Source organism: Meles meles, chromosome 16, assembly GCF_922984935.1.
Source record: "Meles meles chromosome 16, mMelMel3.1 paternal haplotype, whole genome shotgun sequence".
Lineage (NCBI taxonomy): Eukaryota > Metazoa > Chordata > Mammalia > Carnivora > Mustelidae > Meles > Meles meles.
Genome location: NC_060081.1, coordinates 26,822,174 through 26,838,602, shown reverse-complemented (window position 1 = coordinate 26,838,602; position 16,429 = coordinate 26,822,174). Strand labels below are relative to the sequence as shown.

The 16,429-nt window shown below is 36.5% G+C and overlaps 1 protein-coding gene across 1 annotated transcript in view; it reads left to right on the top strand.

Moving 5' to 3' along the window:
* Positions 1 to 16,429, top strand: part of TMEM131 (transmembrane protein 131) — a 232,751-nt gene that overhangs the window by 159,876 nt on the left and 56,446 nt on the right. Inside the window, exons 12-19 of the mRNA XM_045980652.1 lie at positions 4,994 to 5,102; positions 7,703 to 7,811; positions 8,620 to 8,773; positions 8,871 to 9,041; positions 10,105 to 10,215; positions 10,306 to 10,440; positions 14,060 to 14,164; positions 15,528 to 15,614. Of these exons, the coding sequence (XP_045836608.1) occupies positions 4,994 to 5,102; positions 7,703 to 7,811; positions 8,620 to 8,773; positions 8,871 to 9,041; positions 10,105 to 10,215; positions 10,306 to 10,440; positions 14,060 to 14,164; positions 15,528 to 15,614 (981 nt within the window). The remainder of the gene's footprint in view (positions 1 to 4,993; positions 5,103 to 7,702; positions 7,812 to 8,619; positions 8,774 to 8,870; positions 9,042 to 10,104; positions 10,216 to 10,305; positions 10,441 to 14,059; positions 14,165 to 15,527; positions 15,615 to 16,429) is intronic.

The following is a 16,429-nucleotide window of genomic DNA, read 5'->3' as shown; positions in this document are numbered from 1 at the left end:
TAAGTACTGAGAACACAGCAGTAAATCAGACAACCAAGGTTTCCACCCCTATTGAGCTCACTTTTTAGCTGGGAGACTGGTGACCAGTATACAACATAATTGTAAACTGAACCAAGTTCTAACAAAAAAAGAAACAGAATGGCATGTAAGTGGGGGGAGGGAGATGGTTTAGATAGGGTTGTCTCTGAGGAGCTGACGTTTGAGGTAATAACTGAAGAGTAAGCAGTTGGCACCCGTAAGAGAAGCTGGCAGATGAAAGTTCCCATCAAAGGGAACAGCAAGTGCAGAAGCCTGAGGCGGGAACAACTTTGGATGTCATGGGAAACAAGGAAGGGTTGAATGTATAAGGTGAGGGCCAGAGAGTTAATCATGGCTTTCTGGGCTTTGGGAAGTGTTTAGATTTTATTAGAAGTGCAACAGCAAATTACAGAATTTTAAGCAAGGGAGTGACATCATCTGATTTGTAAAGGTCATCATCTGTGTTGTGAAGGTCATAGTAGCTACTTTGTGGAGAATGCACTACATAGAGTTGGGAGTCTTGCACTGGTCCACTTGAGATGGTGTTAGCTTAGACTGCTTACGTTATCGGCCAGGGGACAAGCCCATCTACCATGGGAACTGAGTTTTAAGAGAGCTTCCTAAGGTTTTTTCCCCCTGTCTGCATAGTATGCCAGACATAGAGACTGACACATTTTTAAAAGTGTCCCTGCCTCTGTCCATTTCACAAATATGTAACATCTTAATCAGAAGCTGGAGGGTTTTTTAATTCCCCTTCAGGGAATTCAGAGTCTCTTCATCTTTCTAAATATGGGAGCCCTGAAGCAAGTGTCTCAAAATAAAAGTTTCTAACCTGCAATTGGACAAGATACCTGGTTCAAGCCTACCTGGCATTGATGGTATATAATAGAACTCTTGAGAATGTGATTTTCCTCAACACTTAAAAAACAGTGTGGTATAAATGATGGAATAAATTTGCATGAGATAGCTTAAGAGGAACATTTGCATAAAGTTTCCTTACTGGTAATGAATAAGAAGCCCGGATATATTTGTCAGTTTTACCACTGTCAACTTGATGTGAGCTTTAGTGAATTTGTGTATTTTTACTGTTAAAAATACAATTGTTACATTCTGAAAGGTTTTTTCCTTACTTGCTCAAATGTTTTTGTAAGTAGTTTTAGAGTGTCTCGGGCCTTTGAATCTTACTTGAGAGTTACTGAGCTTTAATTGGGTATGAATATCATGAGAAAAGGCTAGAACTATATTTAGAACATGTGCAAGCTGCCTTTCCTGGGAATCTTGCCATATTTTTTCCACTTCTCAATTATCTTTAGTAAGCAACAGTTAGTGACTGATACTAAGATTGTTAGTGTAAATATGCTTAATACAAGTTAATGATTATGTATTCTTTTTCCTTTAAAGCCACCAGAATGAGCCAACTATTTAAGTGTTTTGTTTGTTTGGCTGTGTTTTTATTTCCTTAGAAAATGGATTTTAACTGGTTTAGGGTTGGGTGTTTGTTTGTTTGTTTGTTTTTTAATGATAATAAGTGAACAGATCATTCATATAAAACACAAATCAATTAAATACTTACTATTGCTATAATATATATACGTATATATTATATATGTAATAATACTGGATATAAACATTTTCCTCTGGTAAGGAAAATCTTAAAGTATTATGTTTCACGTGAGAAAAACATTTTTCATCAAGTATTCTAAGATCTTACTTCTTACAGTGACTATATATTTTTAATTTTTAATTTAAATTCAATTTAATTAACATATATTGTAATTAGTTTCAGGGGTAGAATTTAATGATTCATCAGTTGCATATAACACCCAGTGCTCATTACATCAAGTGCCCTCCTTAATGCCCATCACCCAGTTACCCTATTCCCCGACCCATCTCCACTCCAGCAACCCTCAGTTTGTTTCTCATAGTTAAGAGCCTCTTATGGTTTGCCTCCCTTTCTGTTTTCATCTTATTTTATTTTCCTTCCCTTCCCCTATGTTCATCTGTTTTGTTTCTTAAATTCCACATATGAGTGAAAGCATATGGTATTTGTCTTTCTCTCATTGACTTACTTTGCTTAGCATAATACCCTCTGGTTCCATCTACATCATTGCAAATGGCAAGATTTCATTTATTTTTAATGGCTGAGTAATATTCCATTGTATATACATACAACCTCTTTATCCATTCATCTGTCAGTGGACATCTGGGCTCTTTCCATATTTTGGCTATCGTGAACATTGCTACTATAAACTCTGGGGTTCAGATGCCCCTTCAAATCACTATGTTTGTATCCTTTGGGGTAAATAGCTAGTATTTGGGGTAAATAGTGCAGTTGCTGGGTCATAGGGAAGCTCTGCCTTTAACTTTTTGAGGAACCTCCATGCTGTTTCCCAGAGTGACTGCACCAGTTTGCATTCCCACTAACAACTTAGAGTGAGTATATTTTAATAAATACCATTGCTTAGCTATTTCTGGTTTGCTGCTGTGCAGGCTGATAACACTCAAAAAGTATTGTGGTTGTTCCTACTGAACTGCCACCTTAGGCATGTTTGAAAATGGTCAGGATTTCATTGCTGCTCTGTCGCGTTCAGTAGAGCATGTGGCAGTCCTCTGCAAACTACAGAGCTTTATCTGCTCATCTCTCTAACAAATCTCGACCTCAGGAGAAAAGTGGCTCATTTGGAAAAAGAACAAAATTAATAGAATCACAAAACTTTGTAGATAGATGGAATCTAAGAAAATACTGAATCCAATCCTGGTGTTTTACAAGCAGGAAAAATAAGGCCCAGAGTAGATGGGCAGCTTACTCAAACTGACAGTTTACTTAAATAGTTAATTTCTTCTTTGTGCATAAACTCATCACTATGGGACTGTCACATATACTTCTGTACTGCTTTCCATTCTTTTGGAAGACATATTAGTGTAGTAGTATAGTATATGAGAACTTTCCATTTTGTAGTTTATCTCACAGGTCAAACTGCGTTGTTTTATTCTTAAAATAACACACACATGCACACACAGCCTTCAAGGAAGGAAGGGATTTGTATTTTAAATGATTGCTACTAACAGCAAGCTTATTGATAATAAATATATCAGTATGAACAAATCCACTTGCAGCTCTAATTAGAGATTCAAAAACAAATGAGAAATTCAGAAGAAAGATAAACTACTGAGAGAGCCTAAGGCTAAGAGCTCAGGCTGTTAAGATTTCCAGCTCAGAGAACTGCAGAACCACCGTCAGGTCCAATAAAGAAGAATCAGCAGTAGGAATGGAGATGCCCCACCATTTAATCATTATGTGTATAACCAGCTTTGTTCCCTCGGATCACGGACACAATGCAAAAAGTTTTTCTTCATACTTCTCTCAGGCGCTTCTTGTGCCTTCCTGCAACTGCCCTTCATTCGGTTTAGTCAGATTTCCACTTCTACAGATCAACTGGAAGGGTGGGTAGGGAGCAGGGGAAAGAACTCTGCGACCTGCAGGGATCTGACCGTGCCCATGTTAGCAGGTACACCTGGTCCGTGTCACAGAAGTTCTTTCTATGGAAAGCATCAGGCTTTGACAACAAGTTCAGGAAGCCCCTGAAAATTCAGCAAAAACCCTAGAAAGGTTTCGAGACCCAAGTAAGATTCAAGTTGAATTCTAAAGGAATATTATTGATCAAGATTTGTGTACAGTACCATGACTTCATTGACACATGTTTAGGCAGTAGGATGCCAAGTAAAGGGCCCAGACCCTGGATCAAGTCAGGACCCCTGGTTTCCAGCCCCACTTCTTGATGCCTAGGTATTGAAACATCTCTCCATACTGCAAGATTCTCTTCATCTGTAAAACAGGGAAGCAGGTTGGGATCTTTAAGGTTCCTTCCAATGAAAAATGCTTTGTGTCAGTAAAGATTAAAAAAAAAAAAAACTAACTAAAAAAAAAACTAAAAAAAAAAAAAAAAAAAAACCACCTGGGTGGCCCATTCAGTTAGGTGTCTTGCCTTCTGCTCAGATCATGATCCTGGGCTCCTGGGATTGAGCCTCGCATCAGGCACCCTGCTCAGCCGGGAGTCCGCTTCTCCCTCTGCCCATTCACCTGCTTGTGCTCTCGCTCTCTTTCTCCCTCTCTCTCTCAAATAAACAAATGTAATCTTAAAAAAAAAAAAGTAACTGCACCTTAAAATGCATTTATTTTTCTAGCTTGCTCCAGAACTACAAACTTTTACTGTGTTTGTTATTATAGATTTAGTTGGTGAATAGAAAGATCTGATTTTTTTTAATTTAAACTGTTCTGACCTCTCCAAGCTACACAGCCCTTCAGTCCTCCCCATTGTTCAGGCCCACAGCTGGGAGCACAGCCCTGTCCAGTAACAGCAGCATGCCTCACTTGCACAGCCATGCCCTAGAGACATAGAGAAAGTACCCCCAAAAGTGGGATCTGCAAAACTACTGGCGAAGGGGTACTGGCTCCCAAATTCATGTTCATTCTTCATAGTCAGGATATTACATTTGTTACTGTGAAGTTCTTTAAGAAGGACCCTATCGTGAATCTTCATGTCTCCTTCTCTCTTAATATGAACTGGGCACTAGTTTAGAAAATGCTTTTCTGTTTTATGTCTTCATACCTAGTGTACTAGCTTGTCTCTGGATTTTTACACTCACCTATCATACACTTTTCCGCTAGCCATCATTTTATTTAATGAAGATTCTTTTCTTTTAAATGTGTTATGTTAGTCACCATAAAATACATCATTAGTTTTTGATGCAGTGTTCCAAGATTCATTGTTTGTGTACAACACCCAGTGCTTATGAAGATACTCTAATGACATTAATGTGAACTTGTGTCAGTTTGGCCTGTTCTATTTAAAGGGAGCACATAAAGTTAAACTTTTCCAATTTTGATTCTGCCTCACTTTTCAGTAGACTCTCCAGTATAAAGTAACTGTGCCATTAGACTAAAATAAGGCTGTGTATATTTTTCTGTTTGCAGAGTGTTCGACCTACACCACAAAATGACGCTATAACGGTACACTTTAAACCAATTACACTGAAAGCTTCAGAAAGTAAATATACCAAGGTTGCAAGTATTAGTTTTGATGGTAAGTATTCAGCTTTCTCTCTCTACTGAAGTGATCTTATTTTGATAAACCAGAGCAGGTATATTGATATCTTAGTGTAGAAACACTGACCATTTACAGTCAGATTTTATATTACTGCTTAGATTGGTTTATCTTATAAACCATCACAAACTCTTATTTGATTCCTTCATGAAAGAAAATGCAAGTTCATAAACTGCAATTAGTATTAGCAAATACATTAGGATTAGAATTAAATTTTTGTAATTTGGGTTTTCACATATATACCTAGTAAGGTTTGCCTTAACAATGAAATCATTATTTTTTGTAATTGAGTGATAATGTATATGGATTTCAGAAGCGTGTTTGAGTTTGAGACTAGAAATAAAGTATTCTCTGTAACAGTTTCACAAAATGGCTTTTTAAACAAGGCAGACAGTTCTGCCTAACCTAAAAATAATAGCCTTCATGATAGCATTGTCAAATTAGAGAACTGTTGTTTCAGACGTGTATATTACATATTTTGACATTTGAAATGTTGACCCAGACTTTACCATATTTTAATAGCATGTTCTTATTCAGCTTTGCCCACTTTACTAGAACATTTATTGAGTTTGCTGTCACAGAAATTTTTAAATAGTGATTTAGTGACTGCTTAAATGTACTTAATGAGAACTGACACTCAAATGGGATTCTTCTCATAAGGGCCCTTGCAAATGAGGAGCCCTGAAGCTTACACTTCGGCTTTATGATGAAGCCACCTCCACTCATAGCCCACATTTCACAGCTAACTCCTCATCAGAAAAGAGCATTTGATCACTCTGCCCTACCAAGTGTAGCAGAATACTGGAAGACTCTGCACAGTGTTTGTAAGAGCATCTGTGCTTACTCCTTGTATGTGAAGAGCTCTGGGGAGGTTCTGGAGCAGTGCACAGGCTGGGTGCCAAGCTTTAGTGTTCATCTTATGAGCTCAGAGAAAACTCCTGAAGAAATAAGATTAAATATGTGGCATACTTTCATAACCCAGCCATCGGGAAATAGTAATGTAGAAGGTTTTGATGCCCCAGTTACTTCCAAATCTGTGATAAATTGTCTTCTGTGTTGCTGGAGAACGACAGTCATGTCTACCAGTATCAGCATCAGTGAGTACCTTCTCTTCTCTCAACAAGGAGAGCAGCTGGTAGTAGTTCCTGAACCTGAAACTTTCAGGATCCATCCTTCTGATAAATTCAGGCAGTGGGGGAGTGTGACCAAGAGCAGGTGTGCTGTATAGTTCTCCCAAGCTCTTCTTCTCCAGCTCCTGAATCGACAACCCAGTGAATGTTTCCCTTCTTGAGATAAATGAATGTCAGTACTGTTAGTTCTTCTGAGATCACAGGCTCTCAAAAAAGTATTTCTTAAATTATGTAATATTAATAAAAGGAAATGTATCTTTTAAACCAATGCTATCTTTCTTAAACGTGGTTTTTATCATCATGGGAAAATCCTTCCACCTTTCACCTCCCATCTCCCCTTCTACCACCCCAGTGCATGGCGGGAATATTGTACAGCCTCCTAAGATAATGAGCCCAGTAAGGGCTACACAGCAAACAGAAAGAAATGAGGATTAATACAAGTTTTAAAAATCTGAAATCACTGTCTGTACATAGCCATATACTAGATCTCATACCATCTTTTTTATTTTTCTTTCTTTGTGCTAACGTTGGATAACACACATTTGCAGAACTTACATAAAGTTCTCCTAACTAGAAGTGTTCCTAAACTACCTTAAGTGGGATAAAGATAAACAGCTTCCTTATTTGCTTTGAAAAGAACATCTAATGGGTACCCAGAATGGATCCAACTGAATCTATTTCTGTAATTCCAGATGGAATTTTTCATAATGCTACAAAATTTAAAGATTTTACTTCATCTCTGAGGACAGCATGATGGCTTAACACTCTGGAGTTAGGCTTGGCTAATACAGGAAGTCAGAGCTCGCAGCTCCTGACACTTCTTTTTCCATGACACTTTACTGATATTTATCCCATGCTACTTTACTGATATTTATAACATGGCTCTAGTGTTAGTTCTTGATACAGCCGTAAACCAGTGGTTCTCAATGGGAGCTGGTTTTGCTTCCCAGGCCAGGGGACATTCGGCACTGTCCACCGACATTGCTGGTTGTCTCATCTGGGGGGCTGCTACTTCTGTCTATCAGGTAGAGGCCTGGGATGCAGCTGAGCATCATCCAATGGCCAGGACAGACAGCCCCTGTACTCCAGAAGGAACTAACCTGGCCCAAAATGTTAGTAGTGCCCAGTGTGAAAAGCACTGGTGTAAGGAAAGCTGTAGCTTCAGACTCCACGGAAGCAGCTCAAATAACTGTTTTTTCTTCCTCAGTTATGTTCACTTGCTAATTCCTTATCTGTTTAATCCCATTACAGGAAAATTAAAGTATTTCTCCCTTTTGTGGGTGAAAAATGATGTGACATTTGATGTAAAATGTTGTCAGAGTCTCCTGTTTGCCAATCTGAAAGCTCAACTTTGTTTTTTAAAGATTTTGTCAGTCTGTAGTCACTCTCAACCTCTGTAGAAACTCTCATAGCAAAAGGTGACAGATTATTTTTTATGTTTCCTTTTAGCATCAAAGGCAAAAAAACCATCTCAGTTTTCTGGGAAAATAACTGTTAAAGCAAAAGAAAAGAGTTATTCTAAACTCGAAATACCATATCAGGCAGAAGTTTTAGATGGGTGAGTTTCTTTTTAAAATAAGCTTTACAACTTTTCACTAATCGGTAAATTGTTTTTCTACTAATTGACCTTAGCAAAAGTAGTACCCAAATTCACATGAACCCCATGGAATTACTATTGGAAAAAACAACTTACACTTCATAGTTTTTACTTTTTTAGAAGAAAAAGGTAAATGGGATGATATGATTTGGGCTTAAATGAAGTCTTAGTGATTCAGTAATAACATAGAAAAAGGAATCTATGATTTTTAAATAGCATTTAAGTCATTGGAGCTATTTCCTTTCTGTAATTCCTTTTGTAACATACAAGTGGTTGTGTTTTGTTATTAAAGCATATTGTCAGTTGAAATAAAATCATTTATATTCGTTTATAAACTCGTAAACAGTGTTCTAGAATTACAACTTTTTATAAATGGGCAATAATATAATGTAGTTCATTTTTTATTATACTTAAAACAATAATAGTTTAATATGCAACTTGGTAGGAACTCCTTTTAACAAAGCTGGTCACAGCTAAATGATAAACATGATCTTTAAGTAGCTTAAAACTTTCTGTTAATACATTCTTGATTTTAATTGTTCAATTGCATATAATTCAATAGAGAATAATTTTTTATATTACATGTCAGTATTTTGCAGTCTAAGGTTTATTTTAAATCGTGTGCTCAAGCTCTAAAATATTCATAGTTCTAATTCTCCAGTAGCAGTCTTTAATGCTAAATGTAAAATTACTACTACAGAAGAACTTGGATTTTAAATTAATGCGTAGAGATAAAAATGATTTATTTTGTTTATGTTTTTTCAAATAGTTATTTGGGATTTGATCATGCTGCCACATTATTTCACATCCGAGACAGTCCTGCCGACCCTGTGGAAAGGCCAATTTACCTGACTAACACTTTCAGCTTTGCTATCCTCATTCATGATGTGTTGCTACCAGAAGAAACCAAAACAATGTTTAAAGTATGTCTGGGACCCCCCCCCCCGTATTCTTCATTTTATTGATCTACCAACTAGATGATGCTGATCCATTGTTTTTTTCTCTCCCCTCATTTCCTAGGTTCACAACTTCAGCAAACCAGTCTTAATTCTCCCGAACGAATCAGGATACATTTTTACTCTGTTTTTTATGCCCTCCACATTGTCCATGCACATAGATAACAATATTTTACTTATTACCAATGCTTCTAAATTTCATTTACCTGTGCGGGTATATACAGGCTTTTTAGATGTAAGTATGTCGTCTACCTTTAACATTTAAGCTCCCAGCCATCTCTTGTGTGTTCAGGTATTACTAGGCGATCATTTTGTACACGCTTAAACTTTGCCATTTTCTGAGCTCTACAAGTTGCTCTAATCTCTCCTCCTAGTACTTTCAAGGTAACTCGTTTTTCACCCTTCCCAGTAGCCATCTCTTGTGGAGACACAGTTCAATCCTTTTGTGACAGCTGGCATTTAGATCTTTCCACATTGTGCTTTCTCTTGGTTTTGCTTTTAAACAGTTATAGTCACGGGGAAACTGAAAACAAACTAAGTGGAAGAAAATAATAAGCAAGAAAAAAATAATACAAGGAGGGCAAAGAGGAAACTATTTAAGAAGGTGGTGACCAAAACCAGGAAATACACCATGAAGAAAAGAACCAAATAATAAGAGAGTAAGGTGGTAAAGACACACAGTTGGAATAGCAGAAAAGAATAAAGGTCATTCGAATACAGAAAAGGAGCCGGGGTGGGGGTCCAAACTAAGCTATCCTTAGGATAATCAATGAAAGAACTTTAGATAAGAAATAAAACTGGTAAGAAAGAAATGAAAGATAAAATGAAAATTAGAACATATAGAGATGTAGTTCTCCAAAAAGCCAACATCAGTAAGAATTTCAGAGCTGAGGCGACTTTTCAGTATTTATCCCTCTCCTTCTTCATTTGTTTTGCTTGAGTGATTACACATTTTTGGCTGCTCTCATGAATACGTTGTTTACTGAGACCAAGGACTTTTTGCCTAAGCTCTGGGGCTCTACTTACCTGTGCCTAGTACTTTAGCTTCCTGCTTCTTTTATGCGTCTTTAGAGGAGAAATAATTATTCTGTAGAGACTATGAACGTCTTCATTTCTAATTACTGAAAATACTTCATTGTACAGAATTCTTAATTATATTTTATATATTTGTATCTATGTATATATTGACATAAAATATAGAAACCTTAGTACGTCCATATAGCTACTTTCTCTTGATAACGTGCTTTTATGTAAGTGTGATTTAATGTTTAATCTGTTTTTTTTTAATATCTTTCCAGTACTTTGTATTACCCCCGAAAATAGAGGAACGTTTCATAGATTTTGGCATATTGAGTGCTACAGAAGCAAGTAATATTTTATTTGCAATTATAAACAGCAATCCAATTGAGGTAAAAAAAATTGTTTTTATTCTAAGTCACATTTAAGGATTTTATGCTAGGGCTATAGTAATCCCTTTCATATCTTTCTCTTTTTTTAAGTTGGCTATAAAAAGTTGGCACATCATAGGAGACGGTTTATCAATAGAACTGGTAGCTACTGAAAGAGGCAACAGAACTACAATAATTGCAAGCCTTCCGGAATTAGAAAAGTCATCTTTATCAGACCAGTCATCAGTAAGCAAACTTTCTTATTGTTTCCTTAAACTTAGTTGTATGTTTAAACCCCAAATAAAAGACTATTCCTACGACATGTACTTGAACTAATGTTTTTATGAGACTCTTAATAGCATCAGTTATTTGATATTAAAAGGTTCTTATAGATAATCTACTTCAACTCCCTTCTTTGATGATGAGGGCACTTGAAACCCAAAGGAGTTAAGTTCTAGCTTGTCATAAAAAGTTCTGTAACAGGGGCGCCTGGGTGGCTCAGTGGGTTAAAGCCTCTGCCTTCAGCTCAGGTCATGATCCCAGGGTCCTGGGATCGAGCCCCGCATCGGGCTCTCTGCTCAGCGGGGAGCCTGCTTCCTCCTCTCTCTCTCTGCCTGCCTCTCTGCCTACTTGTAATCTCTGTCTGTCAAATAAATAAATAAAATCTTTAAAAAAAAAAAAAAAGTTCTGTAACAAAGAAAATTTAAATGATCTTTTTGTAACACAAGTGTCATTACAAGAGAAGTTCCCATTGGTACTACACTAACCCTGTGTTCATTGAATTTATTTGGCCAAAGAGATAGCCCTGTGCACTGGTAGAAAGTGTTTTTAGTTATACAGAATATTTCTGGACTGTTTTCTGTAAGTGAGACAAACCTTGTTTGATCCCTTCGTAGATACTTCAACTCTGTCTTAGAAATAGGTACAATTGGTCATAAAAGAGCATGAAACAAGAGAAAACAGATATATCAGTCAAAGGCCTTACCACTACTGAAAGTGGAACTTGGAGTTTATACTGATTCAGAACAGAACTAGGAGAGTTACCTTATGTGAGAAGGAGCGTAACATACCTCGTCTGTAAGTTAAGGATAGAACTTCTTGTGACAGTCTTGTAAAAGAGAGAATGTCCTTATGCACAAAGATGGTTGGCAAATATGCTTCCATGGGATGCCATCAGCTATAACAATTTATTTAAATAGTTTGTGCCAGAAGGACCCTCCAAAATAACTATTTTGGAGGGCATTTTGGCACTATGTACCACTCCTGGAATTCTTCCCATGGAAGTAATTTAAAGAGCTAAAAACTCACTGGTATAAAACTGTGCTGCCCAGACAGACAGTCGGAACTAATTAACATGTGGCTACAGAGCTTTTGAAATGTGGCTAGTCTCAGTTAAGATGTCTTTTGTCAAATACACACCAGATTTGAAGACTTAGTTTGGGATTGTAAGCTGTTAATAATAATATTAAACTACTGATAATGATTTTAATATTGATTACATGTTGAAATGTTAATAACTTGGATACATTAGAATAAATGAAAAGTATTAAACATTTTTTAGAAAACCTAAAAGCTGTGAAAATGAAGATGTTTGTAATAGTGTTATTAATAATTTCAAATACCTAGAAACAGTCAAATACATAAAGTAAATCATGATTCTATGATTGCATATGAAGCAAATAAAAAAACTATATAATTGCGTGTAGAAACTTGGAAGATGATTTTTTTTTATTGTGTCCTGTTAGTCACCATAAAATACATCATTAGTTTTTGATGCAGTGTTGGAAGATGATTTATGAGAAAGTGGAAAACAATACTAAATATTCTAATTGCAACTATGTAGCATTCAAGCTACATAATCAGATATGTGTGAACAGAGGTAATTTATGTCTGTTTATATTTTAATTATAACATTTTAAATTTGATTCAAAAATAAAGCCTCCTTTTAAAACAAGTATATATATATATATGTCCGTGAGAAGTAATATTTGTCACTCCAGCTGAGGTTTTATTTTTAATAAACGTAGAATGCTGAGGGGCGCCTGGGTGGCTCAGTATTAAGCAACTGCCTTCAGCTCAGGTCATGATCCCAGGGTCCTGGAATCGAGCCCCGCACCTGGCTCCCTGCTCAGCGGGAAGCCTGCTTTTCTCTCTCCCACTCCCCCTGCTTGTGTTCCCTCTCTCTCTGTGTCTCTATCAAATAAATAAATAAGATCTTAAAAAAAAAAAGTAGAATGCTGAAAAAGGGTAATAATTAAGCCAGCCATTAATGTATTCCTTTCAACAGTAAAGTTAGAATAAAAGTGTATGTATATCTACTCCCAGCTGTTTGCATTTTACTGTTTCCTGGGAAGACATTAAAAATCTAATAATTCTAGAAATCTGGATCATTTCCTATTTAAACTTGAAAGGTCCATTTAAAAACATAAAGCCAAAATGGAAAAAAAAAAAAAAAAAAAAAAAACATAAAGCCAGTTTGATAATTTAGGGTTTTAGAATTAGCTTTTATATAAAACTGTAAATTAAAAACAAGGAACAGAAAGATGAGATCATTGTTATGAACTTTTAAAATAGGAAGTTGTAGTGAGTTGCCAACTTCAAAATAGCAACTCCACAAAATGATTTTTCTTTAAGCTTATAACACTTTTAAACTTTCAACTGTTTTTCTAAAACCCAAAGCTATGAACTAAATTATCATCCTATTCCTTACAAAACACACATTGCCAACAATTCACTGTTCTTCAGACCTTTGTACTGGTATGTGCAGTCTACACAGTAGAGTAGAAAGGCACAAAACCAACACAGAAAATGCTTCTTAAAAGGAGAAAGTGACTATGTTTGGTGTATCACCATCTTTTATTTTAAGGTAACCATGAATTCTAGATAAAATGTAACTAATAATTAAAGTGCAACTTCAGGGGCACCTGGGTGGCTCAGTGGGTTAAAGCCTCTGCCTTCAGCTCAGGTCATGATCTCAGGGTCCTGGGATTGAGCCCCACATGGGGCCTCTCTGCTCAGCAGGGAGCCTGCTTCCTCCTCTCTCTCTGCCTACCTCTCTGCCTCCTTGTGATCTCTCTCTGACAAATAAATAAAATCTTAAAAAAAAAAATTTTTTAAGTGCAACGTCACAAAATGAATTACTTTTCTTTGGGAATTTCACAATTGAAAAGTGCTGACAGAGGAGAGGGGACAACCACTGTCACACACCACACACAAAAATTGACTCATAGGGATGAAAAACTTAAATTTAAGGGGCGCCTGGGTGGCTCAGTGGGTTAAAGCCTCTGCCTTCGGCTCAGGTCATGATCCCAGGGTCCTGGGATCGAGCCCCACGTCGGGCTCTCTACTCTGCGGGGAGCCTGCTTCCTCCTCTCTCTCTGCCTGCCTCTCTGCCTACTTGTGATCTCTGCCTGTCAAATAAATAAAATCTTTAAAAAAAAAAGAAAAACTTAAATTTAAGACCTGAACCCATAAAACCTCCTAGACAAAGGGAGCAAGTCCCTTGACATCAGTGTTGGTTATGATTTTTTTGGATCTGACTTCCTTTGCTCCAGCCCTCACCCTCTCTGTTGGTGCAGGTACATGCAGGATGTGTGAGAACCATACCCTTTTTGCACCTCGGCAGATGGGAATCTGTTCCTCAGGGAGCCAGTTTTCTCAGTGGCCATGGAATAAGGGTGGTAAATAGGGATCTAAGAATGGGCATTATTTTGAGATATTTGTACAAGATGGTATGGTAATTCAGTGTCATACAGTATATGTTAGAATTTGGAAGTCAGGACATTACAAATAGTATTCTTTGCCATTTTAATAGGAAACTGCAGCTAGCGAGGCTAATGAATGATATCCTTTCTACCACGTACAGGTAATATTAGCTTCAGGCTATTTTGCAGTATTCAGAGTCAAACTTACTGCAAAAAAACTGGAAGGGATTCACGATGGAGCCATACAGATCACCACAGACTATGAGGTAAAGACTATGGGGGTTCATGTCAATGAGGTTTTTCTGATAATTCAGTCTTTTTGGTTTGTTTGTTTTTATAGAAACGACTAAGTTTGCTAATAGTTATAGTTTACCTGTTTCATACCTTAAAAACTAAGCTTTTGAGAATAGTTTACAAAATCTTGGTGTTCATTAGCTCCTAGTTTTCTGATATAACCCAAACCTCTTAACTAAAAACAACTTAAATGGCTTTGGCACATTTTTAATTGCTCTCTTGGAAACCTGCTTACACATAGTTATAGCATTGCACAGATCCTGACTGAAATTCCTGAATGAGATCACTGATTCTTCTGTAATCATTAATATACTCCTGTGTAATATTCCCAAAAAGGAAGATACAATCAAGAAATCACATCTTAATTTGAGTTCTTTTATGATACTGTATTTACATGAGTCATTCTAAGTCAAAGGCAGGTGAAAATCATTGAGCTTTTGAAAGACTCTTTGTGGTGTTTAACATGTTGCATTCAGTCAAATTTTTTAATGGATATATTTCTGCCACACTTAAGGATTTTAATTTAATATTTACAAGTTCTTCAGGAAGTTGAGCACTGCCAAATTCAACAAGTTGCTTCCACTAGTCTCCTGTTTTCAACCCATACAACCCCCACATAAAAGAAAGCTAATTCAGAATAAACAGAACTGGTCATTTAATATTAATATATGTAAATAATATATAGTAATAATAATAATAGATTTGTTGGGAGTGTGTCAACTAATTACCTCCAGAAGTGAAAAATTCTTGTTTATCACTCTGAGAGAGAAATAAGTACATTTCATAGCTAAGATAAATTTTTATTCGTATGGATAAAGGTGAGAATTAGGAAAAAATATCTTAAGTATTTTTATGAGTTACAGAGTGTAAGTTGATATTCAGCATCTATACTGTTAAACTCATTTTTTAAATTAAGTTGATGTCAATTGCTGCATACAAAAAATTTAGAATCACATAACTCTAGAAAATGCTAAGTGTTACATACATTGTTTTAGGAGTACAGTTTGGCTTTCCTTGTTAAAGTAACCATCCACAAAATAACCTGTATTATGAAAAATCTGTTCTTCACTTCTTCCCCATTGTTTCATCTTATTTACCATGTTTTCAATGAATCATTGAGAAATACATGGAAATGTATTTCAGAGCATTTTATGGAGTACATTGGTCAAATTGAACAGTTTTCATGGGTAATTTTAATATTGCTTTTGAGTTGGTTATTGGTAATATTAGTCCCAAGATGACCTTCTTTTATATTCTCAAGAATAATGCAGTAATGATCAAGATCAATCTCATACTTAAACACATTTCTTTATGGTCTCCTTCTTCACTTTACAGATCCTAACAATTCCTGTGAAGGCTGTCATTGCAGTGGGTTCGCTGACTTGCTTCCCAAAACATATGGTTCTTCCACCTTCCTTTCCAGTAAGAGATTTAATTTATGGGGGTTTTATATGTGTATATATATATATGTTTTTTCTTTGCCTTTAGCTCTGTGTTCCTAGAATCCAACAGTAAAGTGAGTTATTCTTTATTAATTGCTTATTTTAAGGTAAAACATTGAACTAGGTTTCATAGGAGGTATAAAGAGGAATAAGAAATAGTCCCTTTGCTCGAAAAGTTTTCTATTTAGATTGGGAAATGGACCCATGATTCATAAATGTAAAGCAGGATATAGAAAATGCTCTAAAAGTTCTAAAAATGAAGTGCTATGAGTGAACTACACACGTAATTGATGAAAGTCCATGTGAGCTAGCTTAGAATTTCTTTTGGCAGGATAGATAGGAAGGATAGTCAGAACTTACATTCAGGTCCCTGGGATTAACCTGAAGGCACAGAGGCAGTAAAGTCTGAGATGGCTTTATGTAGTAATAAGTTGCCTAGTTTGACAAGAATCGAGGGAAATTGTAAGAGGAGATGAAATGACATGTTGGAGCGATAGCATGAAAAAAATGCATGTAAGTCCATGAAATCTGAAGTGGTATTTTTTTGTTTGTTTGTTTGTTTGTTTATTTTTTCTCAGCATAACAGTTTTCATTGTTTCTGCACCACACCCAGTGCTCCATGCAGTACGTGCCCTCCCTATTACCCACCACCTGGTTCCTCAACCTCCCACCCACCCCACCCCACCCCGCCCCTTCAAAACCCTCTGGTTGTTTTTCAGAGTCCATAGTCTCTCATGGTTCATCTCCCCTTCCAGTTTCCCTCAACTCCCTCTCCTCTCCATCTCCCCATGTCCA